This window comes from Pongo abelii, chromosome 5 (genome assembly GCF_028885655.2).
Source record: "Pongo abelii isolate AG06213 chromosome 5, NHGRI_mPonAbe1-v2.0_pri, whole genome shotgun sequence".
NCBI lineage: Eukaryota > Metazoa > Chordata > Mammalia > Primates > Hominidae > Pongo > Pongo abelii.
The window spans coordinates 165422155-165448628 of NC_071990.2; the positions used below are offsets into that span (position 1 = coordinate 165422155).

At 36.0% G+C, this 26474-nt stretch overlaps 1 protein-coding gene across 8 annotated transcripts in view; it reads left to right on the forward strand.

Annotated features, from left to right (window-relative positions):
- Positions 1-26474, forward strand: part of QKI (QKI, KH domain containing RNA binding) — a 165553-nt gene that overhangs the window by 57440 nt on the left and 81639 nt on the right. For all 8 annotated transcript variants that reach the window (XM_054558421.2, XM_002817559.6, XM_054558422.2 and 5 more), the window contains exon 3: positions 6082-6198. In XM_054558421.2, the coding sequence (XP_054414396.1) occupies positions 6082-6198 (117 nt within the window). The remainder of the gene's footprint in view (positions 1-6081; positions 6199-26474) is intronic.

A 26474-nucleotide genomic window follows, 5' to 3' on the forward strand; every position in this document is an offset into this window, starting at 1 on the left:
ACACTGTAGGAAGCTAAAAATCAAAACTATAGGAAATTATTGTGTGTTGAAATGAGAATAATATATTTAAATATTTAGTAGATGTCAAATTACCTTGACCTTGAATGAAAATGAAACTGCTCCCTATCTGAATTTGTGGGATACAACTAAAACCAGCTTAGAGGTATATGTAAATCTTTAGATGTATATGTTAGAAAAGAAGGAATACAATAAGCAAAATATTCATTTCAAAAAATTGGAAAAAGAACAGCAGATTAAACGAAGGAAGTAGAAGGAAGGAAATAATTAAATGAAGAGTAGAAATCAATTAAAGACAAACACAAAATGAAGTAATTCAATATATCAGCTAGCTATCTCTGCATTATAATAAATCACTCCAAAAGCTTAAGTAAACCACTTGTTGAGCTCCTCAGTCCTTCTTCCAATCAGCTGTAAGGTCAGTCAGGTGGTTCTACTTATGGGAGTTGCGTGGTTGCAGATATTGATGATGACTGGGTCACTGTGTTTCATTCCCCAACAAGTTTTAGTCCAAGCTTGTTTACATGAGGGAAAGGGGCTCTAAGAGAGTAGAACCATGTAAGACTAACACTGAGGCATATCATTCTCACCACTACATTGTATTGGCCACAGCAAGTCCCAATGCTAGCCTAGGTTCAGGAGGTGGGAGGAGGTGCAGATTCCCTTTGCAGATGGCATGGACACAATGAGGGGCAGAGAATTACGGCCATTTTTGAAATCAGTCTACCTCAGTCAACAAAAGCAGGTTCTTTTAAAACACTTTTGAAGACTGATCAAGAAAAAGGAACATACAGGTAGCCAGTCAAGAATAAAAAAATGGGACATCGTTTCAGATCTTATTGGTATTAAAAATAAATTAGACATCTATTTTAAATCAACAAATTTGAAAATTTAGACAAAATGGACACAACTTAAAAATTGACATACGAAGGAATAGAAAGTCTGAATCCATAATTTAAAACCTTCTGTAGAGAAATCTCTAGGCTCAGGTAGCTTCACCAGTGAATTTTATTGGTTATGTAAGGAAGAAATAACAACAGCCATATACAAGCTTATCTGGAGAGTGGAAAAAGGAGGAATACATTCCAACATGTTTTGCTACTAGAATAACCTTGATACCAAAACCTGAGACGTGTATTATGAGAAAGAAAAATTGTGGGCCAGTTCTATTTATGAATGGACATTTCTTAAAAAAAAAAAAAAAATCACCAGAATGCCAGGAAACAATTTGCTCAAGTTGAGTTTGCTTTAGATTGGTTTAACATTTGAAGTTGAAATTCAGTTTGAAATTAAATTTGAAGTTGAAGTTGGTTAACATTTGCAGTTGAAATCCACTGCAATAACAGAATTAAGGAGAAATGTTGTTGTTTTAATAGATAGTGAAAAATGATAAATTTAGATATCCACTTGTAGTTGAAAACTCTTAGCAAACTAAGAAATAGAAGGGAATTTTAATGTGATAAAGTGTATCTTCAAAAAGTTTAAGATTAAACTTTATGGTGAACTGTTGAAACCTTTATTCTTGAAATTTGGAACAAGTCAAGGATGATACACTTTTGTTTGGCTTTGAACTCAAGGTATGCTGACCAGTACTATAAGGATAGCAAGAAAAAGAAATAAAAATACATTATAGGAAAGGAAAATAAATAGAGAACTGTCATTATTTGCAGGTGATGTGATTGTTTAGCATCCAAAAGAATCTACAAAAGATTTATGAAAGTCAGTAATGCAGAAATGCTGGTTGTAAGGTTGATAGAAAAAAAACCAATTACATGTTCATACACTAGAAACAGAAAATGAAAACTTAAAATTATGATATACAGTAGCAGAAAAAGCCCTGTAAATTTGTAGGAATGAATCTAACAACAACAAAAGTAAAAACAAGTAAAGGCACAATCAAAAAAGCTCTACATTTTTGAGGCTGGACGTGGTGTCTGCAGCCTGTAATCCTAGCTCTTTGGGAGGCTTAGGCACTGGGGTGGAGTGAGGGTGAGGAAGGTTTGAGTCCAGGAATTTTGAGATCAGCCTGGGCAACATAGTGAGACCTGATGTCTACAAAAAAGTTAAAAAAAAAAAAAAAAGCCAGGCATGGTGAGGCTGAGGTGGGAGGATTGCTTGAGGCCAAGAATTCAAGGCTGCAGTGCTCTATGATTGTGCCACTTGCACTTTAGCCTAAACAAAAATAAACTTGACGTTATTGAGAGAGATGAGAAATAACTTAACCAAATGGAGAAATTTTACCATGTTTATGGTTTTTGAAGAGTCTATATTATAATGTGATCTCAGTGAAAATTCTTGCAAGTATTATTTTAGAAATTGACCGACTTATTCTAAAATATGTGGAGATGTAAAGGGCCAGGAATAGCTAAGCCACTCTTGAGGAGGAGCAAGAGGGAAGAACTTGGTGTACCATATAATTTACCATAATTAATACAGTGTGATATTAAAGCAAAGATAAATAAATGGAATAGATAAGAGAGCTCCAAAACAGACCTAAGTACTGTCGGCTCTTTGTATCCTCAGGTTCCACATCCGTGGATTCAACCAACCTAGGATCAAAACTTTTAGGGGGAATATTTCAAATGGTTGCATTTGTACTGAAATATACAAATTTTTTCTTGTCATTATTTCCTAAGCAATGCAGCATAACAGTGATTTACACAGTATTTACATTGTATTAGGTATTTTAAGTAATCTAAAGATGATATAAATTATATTGGAGGTTGTGCATAGGTTATGTGCAATTATGACACCGTTTTATGTAAGGGACTTGAGCATCTGTGAATTTTCGTATTTGTGTGGGGACCTGTAACCAATCCCCCGCACCCCAGATACCAAGGGACGATTGTGTAGATAAATATTTATGACAGTGATGACATTGTGGAGCAATTGGAAAACAGTAGTCTTTTCAATAACATTTCTATTCAGTAACATTCGTATATTTAATAACATTTGGATATTCATGTGAGAGAAAAAAAGAAAATTATCTCATAACACAGACATCAATTCCTGGTACACTGTAGATGTAAATTCGAAAGACTTAACAATAAAGCTTCTAGAAGATAACACCAGAGGGTATCTTGGTGACCTTAGGGTGGGGAGAGACTTCTTTTAAACAGGACACAGAAAACACTAACCATGAATATAAGGTTGAAAATTTGAACTGTGTTAAAATTAAAAACTTTCAGTCATCATAATACACCATTAAAGAGGGAGAAGACGAGCCACAGGATGGGAAAAATACTTGTCAGTTGTGTAACCACAAAGTAGAAATCAATAAGGAAAAGATAACACGATAGAAAAATATAGGAAACTTCAAATGTCCTTCAAAAAATGCATATCTAAATGGCCAACAAATGTGAGAAAATGCTTAGCTTCATTAGTAGTCAGAGGATTGCTAATTGAAACATTTAATACATACACTAGAATGGTTAAAATATAAAAACACTGATAATAAATATTGGAGAGGAAGTGGATCAAAATAAATTTTTATACTATACGGAGGATAAAAATATGTACAACCATTTTAGAAAATAATTTAACACTATGTACTAAAGTTTTTTTTTTTTTTTTTAATCATCTTCTTTGTCCTGTAGTCTTTTTTTTCTCAAAGGTCAGTCTCTTGTTCTGCTTCTTTATCTTGTCCTGTCTCTCTCATGATAGAGCCCTTCCTGAACCTTTGGTGAACATTGTTTAAGTGTGAAACAATGAAAATTTGAATTAGGAGCTTGTGTTCACGAACAGAGCTGTCTGCTGCCAACCTTAATTTGGGATGACCCCCTAAAGTGCCAGTCTTTGAGATGGAAGTCATGTAATGGAACACAGAATTCTTTTCGTGGGTTATTTTAATTTTTCTAGAGAAAAAACTAGCCCATTACCTACAAGTCAGAAGCCTGGCCTTTGGTGTTCTGTGGGCAGTGATGGTCGCTTGTTCTATACATTAGTTCCACCTTTTCATACTTGTTTTCTGCAAAACTCAGTGTCTGAGTGTCCAGTCTCTCTGGAGTTCTGTAGGGCAAATTTGCTGCTGATCACATCTCCTTCTAGAAATGACATTCCAAGCTTAATTAAGAGTAAGAGCCTGAAGTTTTAAGCAAAGGATTTGTATTAGACTTGGTAGGCTATTGTGAACTATATGGCACACTTTTTACTGGACCTTGTGTATGTATTGTGCTATACACATACATGTCTGTACATGCCATCATCACTATAGCTGTATCAGATAGTATTATCCCCATTCTGTAATTGAGGCTTATTTGATGTGACTTTCAGATTCCTTTTGTTTGTTTGTTTGTTTGTTTGTTTTTGAGGCAGAGTCTTGCTTTATTGCCCAGGCTGTAGTGCAGAGGCATGATTTCAGCTCACGGCAACCTCCACCTCCTGGGTTCAAGTGATTCTCATGCCTCAGCCACCCAAGTAGCTGGAATTATAAGCACGCACCACCAAGCCCGGCTAATTTTTGTAATTTTAGTAGAGATGGGGTTTCACCATGTTGGCCAGGCTGGTCTTGAACGCCTGTCCTCAAGTGATCCACCCCACCTCAGCCTCCCAAAGTGTTGGGATTACAGGTGTGAGCCACTGCGCCTGGCCAATTTTCAGATTCCTAATACTGTTTTCATATTTGAGCTTGGATATCAGCTAGAATCTGTGTGCTTTCAGAGTTTAAGCACATAACCGTAGTATACTACTTGAGTTTATTTAAATTGGAGATGTGGGAAGGTTAAGTTGATGCGTCTCTAAATTGGAAGTACTTTGTTAAAATGGATCACGGTGGGGGTTTAGGTTGGGTAAAGAGGTAAAATTACTATATACTGAAGCACTGGGCAAAGATAAGGGACTTTATTTGAATATAAAGAGCTATTAGCAGATTTCAGAATCTAGGATCTTGAAGAGCTAAATTAAGTGCTTATAGATGAGTCTGTGAGTCTCAACAAAGGGTGAAATAAGATGTATGAAAATCCCCTCAGAGACTTTGTTCGAATGGTATAGGCATACTACCTACCACCTTTCGTTTGAGAATCACTTTTCTAAGGTGTGGCAATGCAAAATAAGAGCCAGTGGAGTACAGATGATACCAGAAGTACCCAGCTTCTTAAGCCCTGACGGCAGTGGATTTTCTAGCATGTTACTTTTATGTAATGATATACTAAAAGTTGGATAAATGCAAGAAAAAAGTAGGAGACCATATGCATAAGAATCAGTACCTATTTGATTGAATAAGTAAATGAAAACCACCTGTGGAATTTTGTGGAACTGATAGCAAACTCTTATATTTTGGCCTTTATGCAGATAACATGCAAATGAGGAAAATTTACTTTTCACGATTTAGCCCGTTTTTCCTATTGGCCTTAAAGAAATAACTTGTATATATGAATACTAGGAATTTCTGTTGAGGGATGGTAATTTTTTTTTTTTTATTGTACAATTTTTTATTTATACAATTATTGATATCACTGTCCTATTTAGTGATATTCAGAGTTTAGGTTTCTTATAAGTTAAAGGTAGAAAGGAATATGTACTCTTAAGACACATTTAGCATGGCCAACCCATAATTTTTGTAACATATTTCTGAACAGTTGCTTTGGAGAAAGTATAATTTTTCTTAGGTAAATAAAAGAGGACTTTCCCCCAAGGATTTTGGTAGAAAGGGCAGTCCGTAACAATTTCTTCAACACTGTCATTACAAAGAGACAGTTGGACATTTTGTGGAAGGGACTTGTATTCTTGGCTGGCATCTAATATTTTGTCAAACTCTTTAATACTCTCTGTTTTAGGTTATTTGTTGATGGACAGTTGTATCTATTCTAGCTGTATACTGTTCCCAGTTCATAGTTTGTGTTAATACTTGTGAAAATGTCATGCTAAACGATGAGCTATTGTAATTAGACCTGAGACTTAGCAAGAAATTCATAAGGGCTCTAGATTTTATTTCAACTTAGTATTAAAAAGACATTTAACTTCAGTAAGTAAATGTAGATATACTTTATATTTTAAGAGCTGTAAGTTCCAGCAAGTGAATAGTGTATGGTGATCCTTTTTTTTTTTTTTTTTTTTTTTTTTTAGTTTAATTTTGTTGGGAGAATCCTTGGACCTAGAGGACTTACAGCCAAACAACTTGAAGCAGAAACCGGATGTAAAATCATGGTCCGAGGCAAAGGCTCAATGAGGGATAAAAAAAAGGTAAGTCCTTGAAAATGGCCTAAGTCTTCATGTGAGTAACATACTGTACTTCTACATCGTAATAATAAAATTTCCAGATTTTTTTGTGCTTAAAACACTATATTGCAGGCCGGGCACGGTGGCTCACGCCTGTAATCCCAGCACTGTGGGAGGCCGAGGCAGGCAGATCCTCTGAGGTCAGGAGTTCAAGACCAGCCTAGCCAACATGGTGAAACCCTGTCTTTACTAAAAAAATACAAAAATTAGCCGGGCGTGGTGGCGGGCACCTGTAATCCCAGCTACTCAGGAGGCTGAGGCAGGAGAATCACTTGAACCTGGGAGGCGGAGATTGCAGATCGTGCCACTGCACTCCAGCCTGGGCAACAGGAGTAAAACTCTGTCTCAAAAACGAACAAACAAAAAAATCCACTATGTTCCATGTCAGGAACTTTTAAACTTTTTAAAGATGTTCCCTTGTTTTTCTTTTTTGTTTGTTATTTTTGAGACGGAGTCTCGCTCTGTCGCCCAGGCTGGAGTGCAGTGGTGCAATCTTGGCTCACTGCAGCCTCCGCTTCCTGTGTTCGAGTGATTCTCCTGCCTCAGCCTCCTGAGTAGCTGGGATTACAGGTGCATGCCACCGTGCCCAGCTAATTTTTGTATTTTTAGTAGAGATGGGGTTTCACCATGTTGGTCAGTCTGGTCTTGAACTCCTGACCTCGTGATCCACCCACCTCAGCCTCCCAAAGGGCTGGGATTATAGGCGTGAGCCACCATGCCTGGCGATTTTCCCTTGTTAATTATCATTTTTTACTTAGCAAATTAAAATATCAGTTAATCATGTTGCCTTCGTTGTTTACTTTTGGGAAGCTGCCAGTTTGGAAATTAGGCTGTAATGTGTGTAAAAGTCTATAAAAGTTTTGAAAAATCTGAAATATTTCTTTTGATGAGATTTAAATAAGGAATGGTCAAATAACTTTGGATGTATGTCAGATCACTGGGAGAGTTAGAAGACAGAAATCTATTAAAAGGAAGGCTATCACTAGCCGTATGAGATACACTTTGGGTTTCTTCAACATTTTGTTGATTTTACATTTTAAAGTATATTGTTTATGTTTCTGTGGGTTTTTTTCTCCTGCCATTTCTTCTTTTGCTGATTTAATTAGTAAAGACCCAACTATCTAAATATTATTGTTAGGAAGATTTTATTTACCTAGTTTGTCTTATCCAGCAATACTGTGAGGCAGGATAGTTTTGAATTTCTATTCTTGTAAAAATTGGCGGATTTAAAAAAATAGATTTTGATGGCCAAAGATTAAAAGTGTTTTAGGAAGGTTTGGGCTGTCTGTCTGTCTGTCTCTCTTCTCTGTCTCTCTTCTCTGTCTCTCTGTCTGTCTCTTTCTCTCTCTTTCTTTCTTCCTTCCTTTCTTTCCATTGACTTGAAGGAGCTATCTGGGAATAGTGTGTGGTTAGCTGTGTTAGACCAGTACACTGAATCGCTTTGTGGAACTTACGGAATGAACACCAAACCCACAGGGTATCTGATAAACTTGTTTTCTGAGCCCTCCGCCTCGTGTCTTTTAAGCCCTCACATAAGCTGACTGGATCTCATTTTTGCTCCTCATCAATGATTTAGTAGCCAAGAAATTTGGGCAAAAAGTTCTCATAATATTGATTATTTAAAAATCTTATGATGTATTCTTTGTCAGCTGTGTTTAAAGATATGTTCATGGGAGTCTGTGAGTTCTCCTTGAGCAGTTTTAGATGTATTAAATTTTTTTATTAGAATCTTAAAAAAAATGTGCATATTTTGAATCAGTTGAGTGGTAATCTTTTCAAATGAATGTTGCCATGAAGTTTTGGTTCTCATGTTTGGACTTAGGATTATGTGGGCATTAAGTAATACTAGTTTAATTGCCTATGGACGATGAATGAAGTCTTGACAACTGACAGATATATAAATCTGTACAAAAAGATTAGTATATAGTCATCAGTTAAGCTATTCTGTCAGCCAGTTAACAAAACCCCTTTTTCCCTGCTTCTGGGTTTCTATAAATTCTGCGGTAATGGTCCCCCACTCACCTTTCTTACTCTTTCAAGCCCTCACAGACAATGAGCATTAGCGCTTGTAACTGTGTGATTATACTGTTGCACTCTTATAAGTGTTTACAATAAAAGTAAAGTCAGAATGGAATGCTTGGCCATTTGGTAAAGAACATGAAAAGAGATGGAAACAAAAAGAAGTATTGATGTAAGTAATAAAGATAGCTCATTGAGATGTATTTCAGGAGTTCAAGAGGAAAAGTCATTTGCTTTAAACTTTTCTACAGAGTTGTCCATATATATATAGACATGTGTGTGTATATATATATATGTGTGTGTTTATATATATAATGTGTATATATATATGTGTGTATATACTGATTTCCTGTTTTACTTTTAACAAAAAATGCTATGATGGGAATGGTGTGTGCTGGTCTGAATCCTTCCCTACACTGGTAAACTCAGTGAGAGCCTACCATGGCTATTTTATGGAGTATTAATTTCCTTGGTGTTTGGTGAGTACCTGGCACAGAGTACAGGCACTTGAAAAAATACCTGTGAAAGGAGTGACTAGTTCAGGTAATAAATGAAAGGTTTAGGTGTACCTTCCCTCATGTTCCCCGAAAAGGTTGGTTAAATAAAGAAAATTGTAAATGCTATGTACTTCTAATGCTTTGGGGAAGATAGGACTATATTATTCTAAGCTGCTGGTTTTAAGCAAGTAAGTTAATATGCCACTTTAATTTTCATTTTCTTGGATTGTTATTATTTCAGCATTATTGATGGGCTCAACAGCATTGATTTAGTGCATAAATACCCAGTGGGATGGTACTAGTTAAGATCATGGAACCAGGGCTTGAAAACTATTATGAACTTCTTGTCTGTACCAGCTATTTTGTAAATGAAGAGACCAAAGCCTTGGGGAGGTTGAGTAATTTGCCAAAGGTCACACGCCAAAATGTGGCAGTCAAATTTGAAACTAGGCTGGGCACCACACCTGTAATCTCAGCACTTTGGGAGGCTGAGGCAGGAGGATCCCAGGAGTTGAAGACCAACCTGGGCAACATAGTGAGACCCCCATCTCTACAATAAAACTTAAAAAATAATTAGCCAGGTGTGATGGCGTGCACCTGTAGTCCCAGCTGCTAGGTAGGCTGAGGAAGGAGGATGCTTGAGCCCAGGAGTTGAGGCAACAGTGAGCTATGATTGTGTGCCACTGCACTCCAGCTTGGGTGACAGAACGAGACTCTGTCTCAGGGGAAAAAAAGAGAAACTGAAGTCTGAGTTCTATTCTGTGGTACATTATTTTCTAATTATAAACCATTTCTAAGAGTGATAACTTCAGACATATTAGAACAACTTGAATATTGAGTATTAGAAACTTTGACTACCATTTCACACACCACTCAGTACACTTGTGACCCCAGATGTTGTGAGGGTTTCTCCCCACAAACCAAACAAATCTCCAGAAAACACCATCTGAATGTCCTCTCATTCAGTTCAAAACTGGGAATAATGTCACATACCACACGTTGAGGGCTCAGTCCCCTAAGACTGTCTCCACTTCAGATGCCAGTTGCAAGCCCCAGTGATGACCTGTGCTTTTGACCGACTAGCTGTAAATGTATTTTTTTGCAAGTCCCTCGTCATGTTCAATTAATTTGCTAGAGTAGTTCACAGAACTCAGGGAAGCACTTTACTTATTTATTGTAAAGGATATTGCAAAGGATACCGATGAACAGCAGATGGAAAAGATGCATAGGGCAAGACGTGGGAAGGGGCTCAGAGCTCCCATCCCTTCTCCAGTATGCCACCCTCCAGGTGCCTCCATTTGTTCAGCTATTTGGAATCTCTCCAAACCCCGTCCTTCTGTTTTTTTATGGCGGTTTCATTATGTAGGCATGACTGATGTTCATCATTGGCCATTGGTGATCGACTCAACATTCAGCCTTTCTCCCTTCCTTAGAGGTTGGGGAATGAGGCTGAAAGCCTCAGCCCTCTATATACTTGGTTAGGGTTTCTCTGGCAATCAGCCTTGATCTTGAGACTATCCAGGGCCCCCACCCATTTGTCACTTCATTATACAGAAAGACACAAACAGGTTCCAGACCACCACAATAAGGGAACATTGCAATAAAGTTAGTCACACTTTTTTTTAGTTTCCTAGTGCATATAAAAGTTGTGTTTATACCATCCTATAGTCTATTAAGTTTGTAACAGCATTATGTCTAAAAAAATATACATACCTTAGTTTAAAAATACTTTATTGCTGAAAAATGCTAATCATCTGAGCCTTAAGGGAGTTTTAATCTTTTGCTGGTGGAAGGCCTTGCCTGGATGTTGATGGCATGTTGATGGCTGCTGACTGATCAGGGTGGTGGTTGCCAATGGTTGGGGTGACTGTGACGATTGCTTAAAATAAGAACAACGAAGTTTGCCTCATGGATTTGCTCTTCCTTTCACAAAGATGTCTCTGTAGCATGCAGTGCTCTTTGATAGCATTTTATCCACAGAACTTTTGCTGTTGCTTTATAAACTAAGTTTATGTAATATTCTAAATTTTTTTGTTGTCATTTCAACAGCGTTCACAGTATCTTCACTACAAATACATTTCATCTCAAGAAATCACTTTCTTTGCTCATCCATAAGAAGCAACTCCTGATCAAGTTTGATCATGCGGTTGCAGCAATTCAGTCACATCTTCAGGCTACACTTCTAATTCTAGTTCTCTTGCTCTTTCCACCACATCTGCAGTTTCTTCCTCCATCATACTCCTGAACCCCTCAGAGTCATCCTTGAGGGTTGGAATTAACTTTTTCCAGACTCCTGCTAATGGTGATATTTTGACCTCTCTTCATGAATCATGAATGTTCTTAATGGCATTGAGAATGGTGATTCCTTTCCAGGAGGTTTTCAATATACTTTGCCCAGATTTATCAGAGGAATCACTATCTGTGGCAGCTATAGGCCTATGAAAGACATTTCTTAAATAATAAGGCTTGAAAGTCTAAATTACTCCTTGATCCATGGGCTACAGAATAAATGTTGCGTTAGCAGGTGTGAAAACAACATTCATCTCCTTGTACGTCTCTACCAGAGATTTTGGGTTACCAGGTGGATTGACAATGAGCAGTAATATTTGGAAAGGAATCTCTTTTTCTGAGCAATATGTCTCAACAGTAGGCTTAAAATATTCAATAAACCTTTCTCTGCTGACATCCAGGCTTTGTTGTTCCAATTGTAGAGCACAGGCAGGATACATTAGCCTTTTTTTTTTTTTAAGACAGAGTCTCACTCTACCGCCCAGGCTGGTGTGTAGTGGTGCAATCTCAGGTCACTGCAACCTCTGCCTTCTGGGTTCGAGCGATCATGCCTCAGCCTGCTGAGTAGCTGGGGTTACAGGCATGCACCACCACACCCAGCTAATTTTTTGTATTTTTAGTAGAGATGAGGTTTTGCTGTGTTGGCCAGGCTAGTCTTGAACTCCTGGCCTCAAGTGATCTGCCCACCTTGGCCTTCCAAAGTGCTAGGATTACAGGTGTGAGGCACTGGACCTGTCTCATTTAGCATAATTTTTAAGGGCCCTAGTATTTTTGGAATGGTAAATCAGCATTGGTTTCAACATAAAGTCACCAGTTGCATTAGCCCCTAACAAGAGAATCAGCCTGTCTATGGAAGGTTTGAAGTCAGGCATTGACTTCTCTCTAGCTATGAAAGTTTCAGATGTCATCTTCTTCCAGTAGCAGTCCAGACACACACAGTACTTGTCACTTAAGTTCACTGTCTTATATGGGCATGGTTTGGTGTACCCCAGAACAATTACAGTAATAATTTCAAAGATTACTGTCTACGGGTCACCATGGCAGACATAATAATAATAGAAATGTAAAAGTTTGAAATATTGTGAGAATTACCAAAATGTGGCTTGGAGACACGAATTGAGCACATGCTGTTGGAAAAATGGTGCCACAAGATTTGTTTGATGCAGGGTTGCCATAAGCCTTCAATTTGTAAAAATGCAGTATATGTGAAGTACAATAAAAGGAGGTATGCTTGTATTACTTGGGAGATTCAGGGGTTTTAGGAGATTTGTGCCAGGAAACAAAGACCAAATATATTTATTTCGTCATAAATCACAATATCATACTATCATTCCTTTCATTTTTCAGGAATTCTCCCTAGAGGATTTAATCCCATGTACCTAATGGAAATCTATATGCTTGAGCAGATTACAAATGCTAGAGGAGTAATTTTAGATGACATCGGGTGCATTCAGTGTGGTGTGGTGTAGACTACAGGATTAATTTTAGGAAAAGAAAGTAATTACGGTATTTCACTTGAGGTTGCAGAGGCCGTATCCAGCGCTGTGAAAGAAATGTATTCATGCTAGGAGGCATGGTCCACCTTTAGAAACAGGTGGGAGTCAGCTGGTTCTAATGTAGCAAATGAGAACATGTAAGCCATTAAAACAGAACAGTGTTTTGCTCGTAATCAGGTACTTGGCAAATTGTTGTGGAGTGACAAGTAGTACATTGAAGTTCACCCTTTGGGTATATATATGCATGGTCATTGTAGGGGACACCATTTGTGGATTTATCTTATCCGTCTGCAATTTGTCAGCTCTTCTGAGATCTCCCTTCTCATAAACAAGAGGAGAATAAGTAGCCATGCTTGTGAGTTCCTCCTTCTCACCTCCTTTTTCTGTCCTTCCTTCTCTCCCATTGTGTTGATGGGTGAAATGTATGCAGTTTATCAAAGCCGTGTCAGTCACATGTTGCATCATCTGGAAATGTGCAAAGACTTAGCAGTTCCAGTTCGAGTTCTTTGCTTAAAATGAGGGGATGTGCACTCTTCTTCTAGCCATTCCAGGGCTGCTAATAACAGTGGCTAGAGCAGGGGTGTCCAATCTTTTGGCTTCCCTGGACCACATTGGAAGATGACAAATTGTCATGGGCCACACATAAAATACACTAACAATAGCTGATGAGCTAAAAACAAACAAACAAACAAAAACCTCTTAATGTTTTAAGAAAGTTTACGAATTTGTGTGGGGCCACATTCAAAGCCTTCCTGGGCCGCATGTGGCCTATGGACCGGGGGTTGGACAAGCTTGGGCTAGATGGTATCAGCCACTTTTACTATCTGTGCTGCATCATGTTCAGACCATGGGACAACCTTGGAAAAGAGTTACACTCTTCTAATGGAAATGGAGGCTTAAAGAAGTGAAGTAACCCACCCAGTTTCTCATTTCTACCTAAAGAGTACACAAAGTAGAAACTTCCATCTCTCACTGGATATTCAAATTCAGTTGTACAAATCATTCTTGTCAGAATGTGGGCTTTGAAATAAATTGGTAATAGTTTTTAACTTAATATTTGTTTCCCAAATGTATTTGGCCATAGTCTCTCCTTTTTTGAAGATGTCCCTATAACTCCTTGAAGAATTACTGTGTTTTGTGGAACATGACTTATGAAATGTTATTAGAGTCATATTGTATAATTGCAGACATAGGTGGAATTCTTGAATTTTGTTTTGCAGGACTTGTTTAGGTAGAGCATTTAATAACTTCTTTTATGTGATACTTTTCATATACATTACAAATTGTTAAGTATCTCTTATAGCAGAGATTTCTTAGCTCTATTTGTTATGCTTAAAATATATTTTAATTGGTCAATATGTTATATTTTTAGAAAAGTGAGAAAGTCCCAGAGGGTCTCAATAAAATTAAAGGCTCCTGACATTCCATTAGTTTAGATACTACCTTTGTTTATAGTTTGGTATGTCTTGTAGATTGTTCTTCATGCAGTTATAGATATGTACACATATGGTATATTAAGTGGATCATATTATATTTGCTGCTTTACAATCAGCATTTTTTTCCTGCAACTCTGTATCCTGTCCTATGTCAGTTCACCAAATAGTAGAGCTTTATGCCTAAGACTGTTTTAGGTGATAGGAAAGTACACTTAAAGGACATTTCAAGGCAGCATTCATAGTGATATGCAAAAATAAATTTTCTTGAATTTTTGGGTGGGGGAACTTACAAGATTTTATTTTTATGAAATATGTTGCTGTTGTGTCAACGCTTTGAAAGATAAATTAATTCAGTCTTGTGATTGATACACAATCACAAGAGTGGCTTTGGCAGTTGGTGGCATGACATCAAGTACAAATAGGGTTCCAAACAGCCCGTTTTATCGATCTTGTTGAATACTTAGCTCTCTGACAAGCTCTAGCTAGCATGGATATAGTTTTTTTTTTTAAGTTTTCATTATGCAAAATTTTAAGCAATGGAAAGACAAGTAGTGTAGTGAACTCTAATTTACCCATCACCCAGGGTCAACATTGCCTCTCTTCTTTCAAGAGGGAGCTTTCTCATTCCCCATTGCCTCGCTCCACCTTTTGCCTCCCAGATTATTTTAGAAGCAAATTCAGACGTATAATTTCAACTGTAAATATTTTATTAGCTATCTCTAAAATAGAAGAACTCTAATGATAATGTGTTTTTGTTTTAATATCTAGAAAATTATTTATCATCAAATATGTTGTCAGTGTTACTAGTTTCTCTGGTGTCTCATAAATATGCTTTTAAAATAATTTGTGTTAGTGAGCATACAAATGAGGGTCATCTACATTGTAATTGATAGATCTCTTAAGCCACTTCCCAAACCTCCATTTCTCTCTCTTGGCTTCACTGGGTGATTTGTCTTGAATTCCCGTGGATTTTGCTGGTGGCATTTTCATGGTGGTGTTTAACATTTATCTCTGTTCCCCATATTTCTTGTAAATTGGTAGTGACAAAGGTTTAATTAGATTCAGCTCTCCCATCTTCTCTTCCTCATTTCTGTTCTTTTTTGAAAGAATATTTCATAACTAGTGTTGTGATGGTAGTACATAAAGTCTCATTTCCTCTCTGTGATTTTAGCAATCATTGTTGATTGTTTTCTAGGTCCTTTTTTTCAGTGGGAGTTGCAGAATAGCTATATTCTATTTCTTCATTCATATTAGGTAGATACAGTTTTTATCAGAAAGACGGAATAAATGTTTAATTCTTTATTTGCTAGTTTTTAAATAAATAGTGAATTGGTTCCCAGGAATCCTCCAGACTGAAAGAATGAGTGTCCCCCCCCGCCTTTGGGTATCACTACGAATGCATTTAAACAGTTTTGTATGTTTCCGTTCATTGAAGATACTATTTTCAACTGGCGCTCAAGTTGTTTGGCCATTGGAGGGACTTCTTCACATTGACTTCTAAATCTTTTCAACATAATCCTAGTAGATGGGAATAGTAACTTTGCCTTCTAGTGTAGTGTGATACGATAGTCTGCACTCTTGTAAGAATTCCTCCACAGACTTAGAATCAGCCAATTTTTTAGGGAAGCTTTGTTAACAAAAAGTGACTAAAAAAAAAAAAAGAGAGAAAGAAATAGTGCAGAGATTATAGTCTGGGCTCTAGTGACGCTCATTATTGTAGGCTTTTCAGAGCTGTGAAATACACACGAATATTTTCACAAGCTCATTCTCATTAAATTTAGAACTATAATGTTTTTATTTAATCTTGTATCTGTATCTTCTTTTCTCACTGAAAATTCTGGTTCCTAATGACACAAAATAATGGTTCATTTGCTTTATTTCAAAAAAGGAATACAAAGCAGTCTCAGAATAACTATAAACACTACTACCAGTGATACAGTTGGTGAAAATTTTACACTGAGCTCTTACTGTTTTGAGGGTATATCCACTAGATACAAGTTACCATCTTTTAAAGCAGTTGGAATAATTTTTACTATGTAACAGTTATGCTAGTATATAGATCCATGGTTAGGTTCATTTGTTGCACTTGGTTTTCTAGTTGTGGAAATTGCATAAAATATTTTCCTGTTTTCTACCTAAAATATTTACATGGTTCCAAAGCAAAATATACAAAGCAGAGAATTTTTATAAAGTATGGCTTTTATCTCAGGCCCATTTATTTACCTAGTCCTCCCTTTCTGTTTGGGTAGATTTTTTATTTTTAGTTTTTGGTTTATCCTTCCATTTCTTTTTTTTTTTTTTTTCCGACATAAACAATTATGTAACAGTTGTTTTGTGTGTGTATGTGTGTATAATTTCTCACTCCTTTCATGGATTATTCTACTCTCAGCACTTTTTAATACCTTTATTATTTATTTTCACTTAACAGTATATTGTGGTCATTTAATGAGAGTATATAAAGAACAGCCTTTATTCGTTTTTTTGCCGTTACAAATAGGAATAGTGCTGTGTTGAAAGGTGTTTCTTGAAGTTGCTAGTTTATGTTTGGATAGAATTGTAGAAGCAGGATTGTGTGTGGTTTTATTAGTTAGTGCTAAATTCCTCCGTCTTAGGGTGGTGGTTTGCATTACCATTGGCAGTGTATGAGAGTAGCAGTTTCCCCACAGCTTCACAAAACTTTGCTCTGTTGTGCAGGAGATTGAGCATCTGTTAAAGGCACTTTCAAAGAAGTTACGCTCTGTGTGTGTGTGTGTGTGTGTGTGTGTTGTGTGTTAAAGTCATTACTGTTATGAACACTGTTACCATCTTCAGTTTCCCAACCATTGTTTGTAGTGCGTTTTTTAATATTCTGACTGAAGCAGTTTATAAATAATGGTTAGACTTATTTGAAATGGTACCATTACAACATGTCTTAAGGCACATCGTAGTTGTAGTAACTTCTGGCTGGGCTTAAGAAACTACTTACTACTTAAATGTTTTTAAGTGGAAATATGCTTTGATTTTTCTATAAGCTTACAAGCTTTTCTCAGCTAGGGTTCCTCATCTGAACCACAGAACATAGGAATTATTTCATTTTATTAAAGATGACTCATCAAGAGAACCATTGTAGTTACACAGGAGAGAAGTTACCCACATATAATTTTTATGTCTTGGGCTGGGCATTGAAATTTGATTCTCATGTGGAATTCTTAGTTGAGAAAGGTGTACCCTGTGAGAAATGGTTTTTTTCTCGCATTTTATATTACTGCCTCACCATCAAACCATGTATATCTCCCCCCCTTCCTTCAGCCTCCCTTATTGGTACCATTTGACGAGATGATTAGGGAGTAGGAACTGTTACAGGTTGTTTGTTAAAGGGTTAATCTTACAAATTGCATACTTATCAACTTTCATGAATCCAATTGAATAGTAGAATTCGCTATGAAAACAGATGAGTTGCTTTAGAAAAGTGGCAATGAAATGTATACTCTTGTATAACCTGGTTTAGAGGGAACCTTATTAAGTCATCGAGTCTAAACCATATTTGTGATACTTAATTCCGTGATATTTCAGTAAGTAGTACTACAAATGACTGTTAGTCAGTTTTCATTACCTTCTGCCAGTTAATTTAATACAGTCTGAGGCAGCAGTTATGTTTTTGAATGCCTGTGATTTTTTGCCCTCAAGGAACTTTCACCCCTGGAAGACTGATATATTGACAGTGAAGTAATGCAACGGAGATGATATATACATTGTGCCACAGGAAGTCAAGAAGTAATGTGTTCTTTGAAGATTGAAGGTTTTTTAAGGAAGCTGGAGAAGATTGAAGTAATACCAGGCAAATAAGTAAAATGGTATTCTAGACATCAGAAATAGAATCAAGTAGGGTATGTTGCTATGTGGATGCTTGGTGTGTCTCAGTGGAAGGTATGGGGCACAGTGGAGTGTTGGTATTGGAGATAAGGCTGAGGTCTGAGGATAAAGGACCATGAACCTTATATCCAAATTTATTTCATTTTGAAAGCAGTGCATTGACACTCTTTTCTTTTAAAGATGAGAAGTTATATGACATATTAATTGTTTTGGAAAGGTAACTTGACAGTAGTGGAAGAGAGGGACAGAAGTGGGAAGTGACTAAAGGCAGAAGACAAATGATCAAGTCTCAGACAACTCTGCCTAGAAAGTTCTTTCTTGTGTTAGGATAAAATCTTTGAAACTTCAGTCCTCTGATCTTAATCTACTTTGAATTCAAAACAAATATAATCTCTTAAGCTTTAGAGACTTTGACATATTTAATGAGAGTGCTTGTCTTAAAGGTGTTCTGCCTTAGCTAAAAGTTTATTGCCTAGTAGCCTTAGTTCTCTTTTTTGCTAAGATGTCATGTGATATGGTGTTGAATTCAACTTCAAAAGTGGTAGATTGGTTTGTTTTTAAAGAGAAAAGAAAGCCCGCCATGCTTTTCAGTGCTTTTCAAACTGTCTATGGTAAGAGACCCACTAAAAAAATTCAATCCATTATATCTTTTGGTGAAATACAATAAAATTAGTTATCAGAGAAGTGGAATTTTAAAAAGACATATACTTAACCCTATTTAAAACTTTCTTTTATCAAAAGACATAAAATTATCCTGTCAGAATGCTCAAAGAGTTTCTGAACAGGCTTGATTTCTGTACTTCTAGGTTGCACTTCCGGCCACAGTGGTTTAAATGCCAACTGTGACGTGGTATGTTTGTTTCAGGATTGTAAACTAGCTCCCTGGTGTCCCTCCTCCTCTACTTTTGTTCTTCTCACCCCCTCATTTTTTTTATTTTTTATTTTTTTGCTCTGTGTTTATAAAATAAAATTCATTTTAGATTATTGACTAGATTATTTTTAAATTTGATTTCTGGTTACATGTTCATTAAAGACTCAAATGGCTTAGCTTTGTTTTAAGATAGAAGAGTACAAAACAGTGCAATAAAGATCAAATGTTTATTTCCGGGTTGATAATATCTCAATATATTTATAGAGTGGAGTCACTGCTTTTTGCCCGTTGTTAAGAAAGATTGGGAAGACTTGAAATAAAAAATTTATTTGAAAATACATTTATTAAAATTTGTGAGACACCCTTTGAGAGGTAAAAAGATGGACCCAAAGAGAATAGACCTTTGTTTTTATTAGTAAAGTTATACTTTAACCTGTAAAACTTCATCTCATTACTCAGCCATAGATATAACTCCAGGATGAGTTAATTGTCCATGTCTAATGAAATGAGACATGAGTCTCAGTGAAAAGGGAGAGTCCATTTTATCACTAGATGCTCTTAATGAGCCTTTTAAAATTAAGTCTTGATTGGATTGCAGTCAATTTTGTTAAGGAATATTTGAGCATCTTGTAGTTGTGTCTTATGTAACAAATTTTCTTCTTAGAGGATTCAGCTCTCTGTTGACAGAATGAGTAGTGGGATGTTGCTGATGTGTATTTATGCTGCAGCAATTGATTTTTTCAAAACCCGTTAACCTTAGTTGGAAATGCTTTTTCAGTCATATTAACAACAAATTATTAGGCAGTTTCATAAGCCTAGGGAGCCATCCTATTCTATCCTACTAGTTTTAGTTTTCTGCTTATTTCTTCAGTTATGAGAGACCACTATGAAATTATTTTGTTGTTCTTTAGATTTTAAAACATGTAATTGTTAACTCTTGATTTTAAATACATATAATTTTTAGTTTGGTGTTTTTAAATCACAGGTTGTTATAGGACACAGTTTGTGGGGCTGTGTTTAATGTTTAACAACAATTGTGAATCTCAGATTGTTGAAGTTATTCTTCATTTTGTGAATTGTTACATGTTTAACTATTTTTAAAAACAGTAATAGAAATTATAGCAGATAGTGAAGAATGTTTTTTAAAAGGTCTGCAAAAACTTAAGATTTTTGGTGAATTAAAATAACTATAAGGTAATCTAAATATAGAGGACTAGTCACTTCAAATAGAAAAAAATTTTCTTAAAAAATCTAATGTGAAGAAAATTTTGAGTAATTTTATCTTTGTAACTAATAAGATTAATGTTTGAATAATAATTTGTGTTACCTCAGTAGTGCGATTATTGAATAATAAGAAACAAGTGAGTAAACGGATGCCTATATGGATGCTTCAGGATGTGTAATATGATCAAGTGTTACAACAGCACATTGTTTAGAACGTTTAAGATTTAAGACAAGTAAGTATTTTAAAAGGAGTCAAAAGAAGTTAAAGCAAATACTGAAGCTCATCTTTTATAACATAAAAATGAATTTTTTCTTAATTATGAAAACCTTTCACGTTTAGTGTAGAAAAAATTTAGATAATTCTGGTATTTTAAAAATCTAATCTTCCCCATTTAGCACTGTTACTCATGTGTTAATACATGTTTTGAGACCTATGTATTTGTGACCTGATATATTTTGTTTAAGTACATTACATACTAAAAACTCATCTACAATACTTTTTTTTTTTTTTTTTTTTTGAGGTGGAGTTTTGCTCTTGTCGCTCAGGCTGGAAGGCAGTGGGCGATTTTGGCCCACTGCAACCTTCACCTCCTGGGTTCAAGCGATTCTCCTGCCTCAGCCTCCTGAGTAGCTGGGATTACAGGCGCGTGCCACCACTCCCAGCTAATTTTTTGTATTTTTAATAGTGACAGGGTTTTAATGTTGGTCAGGCTGTTCTTGAACTCTGAACTCAGGTGATCCACTGCCTTGGCCTCCCAAAGTGCTGGAATTACAGGCATGAGCCACCGTGCCCGGCCTACAATACTTTTTTAATGGTTATAAGTAGCATTTAATTGTACATATGTGTATTGAGGTATATTGTTTATTGAAGTTTTAAAATAATTATTTTTACTATGAAAATGCTGTGAAGAATATCTGTCCTTTATCATTAAGATAAATGTGACTGGGTGCCATGGCTCATGCTTGTAATTCCAGCACTATAGGGGGATTCCACCACTGAGGTGGGAGGGTCATTTGAGCTTAGGAGTTCGAGACCACCCTGGACCCTTCTCTAACTTAAAAGTACAACACAAAAAAGATAAATGTGTAGAATTGGTTGGTTGAAAATGCATTTCAAAATTGCTTTTCAACTTAACTGTTTGAAATTGTAAGCTCCCTCAGAAAATGAAAATGCTTATGTAATGAATCTTCTAAAAAATCACTTTTTTAAAGGGACAAAAATATAGTCAAAAATATAGACAAAAATATAACAGAAACATACTTCTGGTTAACAAGGTTAAAGCTTATCTATTTCACTTTTTTATTGCTTGACATTGCTGCCATCTCTAAACCCCCACTTTGTATTTTCTTTTAATCCTCATTTTGAAAAAATAAAAAATATACCTACAGAATAATTACAAGGCTAACAGAGTGAATTTGTGTATACCTTCAACCTAAATTTGCTGTATACCTTGGCCCTCCGTACTGCAGGCCCCACATCCTCCAATTCAGCCAACCACAGATCAAAAATATTCGGGGGGAAAAATAATAAAAAATAATAATACAACAATAGAAAATAATACAAATAAAAAATATGGTACAATGATTTACGTAGTCTTTGCATTGTATTCAGTATTTTAAGTAATCTAGTGATTAAAGTATATGGAGAATGCGCCTGAGTTCTGTGCAAATACTGCACCTTCCTATATCAGTGACTTCAGCACTGGTAGGGAGGCGGTCCTGGGACCAATCCCGCAGGGATACTAAGGGACAACTGTAGTAACGTTTTGTTCATTTGTGTGTACACACAGTGTTGATTTTTTATTTGGAAGTTCACCTAATTGCTGAAACTTATCTGTAACCCTCAAATCATTACTGGCGACACTTTCACGGTCATTCACAGACACGCACACAGTGGCAATAAAAATCTGAGTCACCCAAATGCTCGTTTGATGTTGAGATGGAACAAGATGACACACCACCACCTTTTTACTTCAGTTCATACACTATTTAAAGTTCTTTTCATGGTCTGCTTAGTGTCACGTTTTGGGGTTTTTTTTGTTTTTTTTTTTTGTTGTTGTTGTTGTTGTTTTTGTGTTTTTCAACTGTTTATTATGATTTCGCTGTTTAAAATGTCCCTCAAACACAGTGCTGAGGTGGTGTCTAGGATTTAGGATTCCTAACAGCAAGAAGACTGTGTGTGATGTGCCTTATGGAGAAAATACTTAGGTTAGAGAAGCTTAGTTCAGGCATGAGTTAGTGCTGTTGGCTGTTGAATGTTAAAGAATCATAAAGTGTCTTTTTTTATTATTTGTTTATTTTTTTTGAGACAGAGTCATACTCTGTCGTCCAGGCTGGAGTGCAGTGGCGCGATCTTGGCTCACATTACCCTCTGCCTCCTGGGTTCAAGCGATTCCCCTGCCTCAGCCTCCCAGGTATCTGGGATTATAGGAGCGCGTCAAAACACCTGGCTAGTTATTCTGTTTTTGGTAGAGACAAGGTTTCACCATGTTGGCCACGCTGGTCTCGAACTCCTGACCTTAAGTGATCTGCCCGCCTCGGCCTCCCAAAGTGCTGGGATTACAGGCGTGAGCCACCGCGCCTGGCCTAAATAAGGTGTCTTTGAACAGAAACACATATAAAACTGAATTATGTATTGATGGTTGATGAAAATGTGACCAGAGGTTTGTGGGAACCAGCCCTATATTTCCTTGAGGAGCAGTATTGGCTAATTCAGTGTTCCTGGTGACTTTACCACAAATAATGAGAGTTGACTTGCGTGTGTGTGTGAGCGCGCACATGCATATGTGTGTGTATGTGTATGTATAAAATAATTATTACCGTTTGCTGAATCATTTGAGAGCAACTTGCAGACATTATGATCCTTCATCCCTGTCTTAGAGTGCATTTCCTATAACCAAGGACATTCTTTTACATAAAATTACTTTATCAAATTCTGAAAATCTAATATTATTACAATGTTGTTATTTGATGGACATTCTAAATTCAGATTTTTCCAATTTTTCATTAGTTGTAAGTTCTTTCTGATTCAGAATCTAGTCCAGATCACAGATTACATTTATTCGCCCTGTCTCTTACAGTGTAATTTGGAACAGTTCCTCAGACTTTTCATTATCTTTTATAATTTGGGTGTGTCTTTCTTCATGACTAGATTCAGGCCATGCATTTTTGGCAAGAATGTTTTAAAAAGTGATGTTGTGTCCATCTCAGCCATCACATTAGCAGTTAGATGATGTTAATTTGCTTCATTTTTGATGCTGGTAACTGATCATTTGGTTAAAATAGTGTGAGTTATGTATTGTCACTGTAAAGGTAACTTTTTCCCCTTTTAAATCATATCTGAGGAGAAATACTTTGAAACTTTATAAATATTCTTTCCTAACAAATTTAGGATTGTAATGTCTCTTGTCCAATTTTCCTATAATTCCCTTTACATTTGTTAGTTGACATTTAATTGTAATGAATATATTGTCTGTCATTTCTAATAGGTTAAGATCTCTTTCTGTATTACATGTATTCTTCCATATCCCATTCGTTTGTTGATTTTAGAGTCTCTCTCCTTGACTTTTACACTGCTTGATATCTTTACTTGGTTAGGTGGTGATAGTAGTGGTTGTGGTGACAACAATAAGTTGATGTTGTTATTGTTAAGGGCTTCAACACACTGAGCTTTGATTTAGGCATTGTTATCAGTCCATGTGAATTAACCCATTTAATCCTCTGAAAGCCCTATGAGGCAGTTATTGTTCTAATTTTATAGATGAGGAAATGAAGCGTTAAGGAGGTAAAGTACCTTCTGTGGCTGGTGAGTTGCTTGGCTCCAAGATATGAACCCAGGCTGGCTTGAGTTTAACTACTACATTGTGCCTTTCCTCTAAGTAGTCTTCTGATTTCCTTATTTCCATTCTTCCGCCCTTTTCTCTTTTCAGCAACCAGAGTGAATTTAAAGAATAATCTTCTAGCGTATTTTCATGTAGTCAGAGTCAAGTCTTTACAGTGGCTAAAGGCCCTACGTGGCCTTGTAGCTTGCTCCTCCGTAGACTTTTCTACTCTTTGCCTCCTCTTTGTGTATTCCTCGAACATACACATGCTCTCATCATAGGGCTTTGGTGTTGCTACTCCCTCTGCCTGGAATACTCTGCCCTTATGTATGTGTAAACTTGATTTATCCTTTTATTTCAGATCCTGTTGAATCTCACTTTTCAGAGAGACTTTCCATAACCACTTGGCCCCCATAGAGTAAACCTTCTTGCCCTTTTGCTCTCTTGTATTTTTCATCTTACCATCAACAGCCCTGATATGTTCTACATATATATTACTACCACCCTCACTTAAGGGAATATGTTCATTGAGAGCAGAATTGTCTCTTTTATTCATTGTTCTGTCCTCAGTAATAGAATTGCACATACCTGCCATGTAGTTGGTACTCAGTAAATATGTGTTGAAGGAAGGAGTAGTTTGTCTTTTAATTTTGCTTATAATTATTTTGCATAAAGACATTATTAATTGAATAATTTTAAAGTATATTTTATTGTGGTTTTGTGGATTCTGTCTTTAGTGTCGTGCTTTAAGGCGGCCTTTACCTTGTTCAGTAGTTTATATAGATATTTGCCATTTTGTGCCATCATTAGTTTTGTTCTAGCGTTTTTTCAGTTAAATCTTAAATTCTTTTGGAAATTCATTCTCTAAGGGAAGATTGGAAATTTCGCTCTTTATCAATTATTTTGCTTTTTTAAACAATTTTATTGACTTAAAATTTTTAAAATTACTTTTAGTAATTATGTAGTTTACTTTTTTCTGTACATTAAAAATGAAAAATTCACACTTGAAATTCTTAATTCAGTAGCAATTTTTTTTTAACTTATTAAAGAATTATTTGGTGCAGTGTTTTAGTCTTTGGAGGAATTTGCTCTTACTGCATAAATAAGAATTTACTCAGACAATTAGTTCTGTTTTATCTAGATGTGCTATATTTATTACCTAATGACCTGGGAAAAAATAAGAGTAGATATTGTTTGTTAAAAAAAAAAAAATCCATGTTTTTGTTAAAACCCTATTACCTTCATATTTTGATAGCATGCTAAATTTTTCTTCTCAGTAAAGCTTTTTGGAAGAGTGACATTAAGTTTTGATTTGCCTAGGATAGTTTTAGTTATATTTATTGTCTAGTTGTAATTACTAATAGCATCTCCATTCACTTCCAAAACATTCTGGTTGGGATGAAAACTTACATAGTCACCTTCACATTTGGGTGTTGTTTTAGTGTTTGTGACTTCTACAAAACACTAGTGTCATTCTTAAATCTACTTTTGTTACTAGCTATCATGGGATTTGTTAAGAAGTGATACTGCGGCTTTATGAAGTTTTTGATATAAAACTAAAATACTACTTTAAAAATTTCTGTTACAGTATTGCTGTTAGAATAAAAACTAAATTTTGTATCATCCTTGAAGAAAATAAATTATGGAAAAATATGTAAACCAGTGCATCTTTTTGTCCTCCAGTAGTCTTATTTGCTTGTAGGATTTAATTCATGTTCTTCATTAGTTTGCTCCTACTGCAGCCGTGGTAAAAAAAAAAATGTATATGTGGGAGGCATCCTCAACTCCTTTCTGCCCTCAGTCATTTAACAAATTTGCACAATTGTACAGCACAGATAAAGACCATTCCCAGTGTTAAAGTTTTATTGGACAATGTTGGTTTAGGCAGAGCAAATTTATACAGAAAATTTGAAGAAATAAAAGTTTGGACAAATAATTCCTGTTTGTAATTTTATGTTTTGAAATAATTTTAAACTTGCAGAATTATAAAAATAGTACAAAGCTCTCCTACACACCTTTCACCTCAGTTAGCCATGTGTAGCATTTTACCATATGTGACTCTTGGTGCATTGGCCGCCATGTTTGTGTCCCTCATCCCCCTTCACTTTCAGGCCCTCCCTTCTTCCTTTTGTTCTTATGTCTGTCTCCCTCTTTCCCTCCTCTCCCCTTTTAAGTTGGAGTAATTCCCCAGACTGTTTGTTTTTTTTTCCCTCACATTGTTTTGAAGAATATTACACTAGTTTTTACAAATAATTTTTTATGATTAAAAACTGATTCTAGATATTTGACAGGTTTGTACGTGTGTCTGCTGTTAGAATATAAAACTAGACTCTAAGCGTGCTCATCTTATTTTTCCATTGCCTTTGATATCATATGAATTTAGTTATACAGATGGAGCATCTGAAATGCTTGGGATCAGGAATGTTTCAGATTTTGGGTTTTTTTGGATTTTGGAATATTTGCATATATACAGTGAGATATCTTGGGGATGAGACCGAATACTAAACATGAAATTCATTCATGTGCACATAGCCTGAAGGTAGTTTCATACAGTATTTTAAATTTTGTGCATGAAACAAAGTTTGTGTATATTGACCTATCAAAGGGCAAGGGTGTCAGGTGTGCAGTTTTACACTGTGGCATCATGTCAGTGCTCAAAATGTGTCATTTTGGAGCGTTTTGTTTTTTTGGATTAAGGATGCTCAATCTGGGCTCAATTAGTCACTGATTTCAAC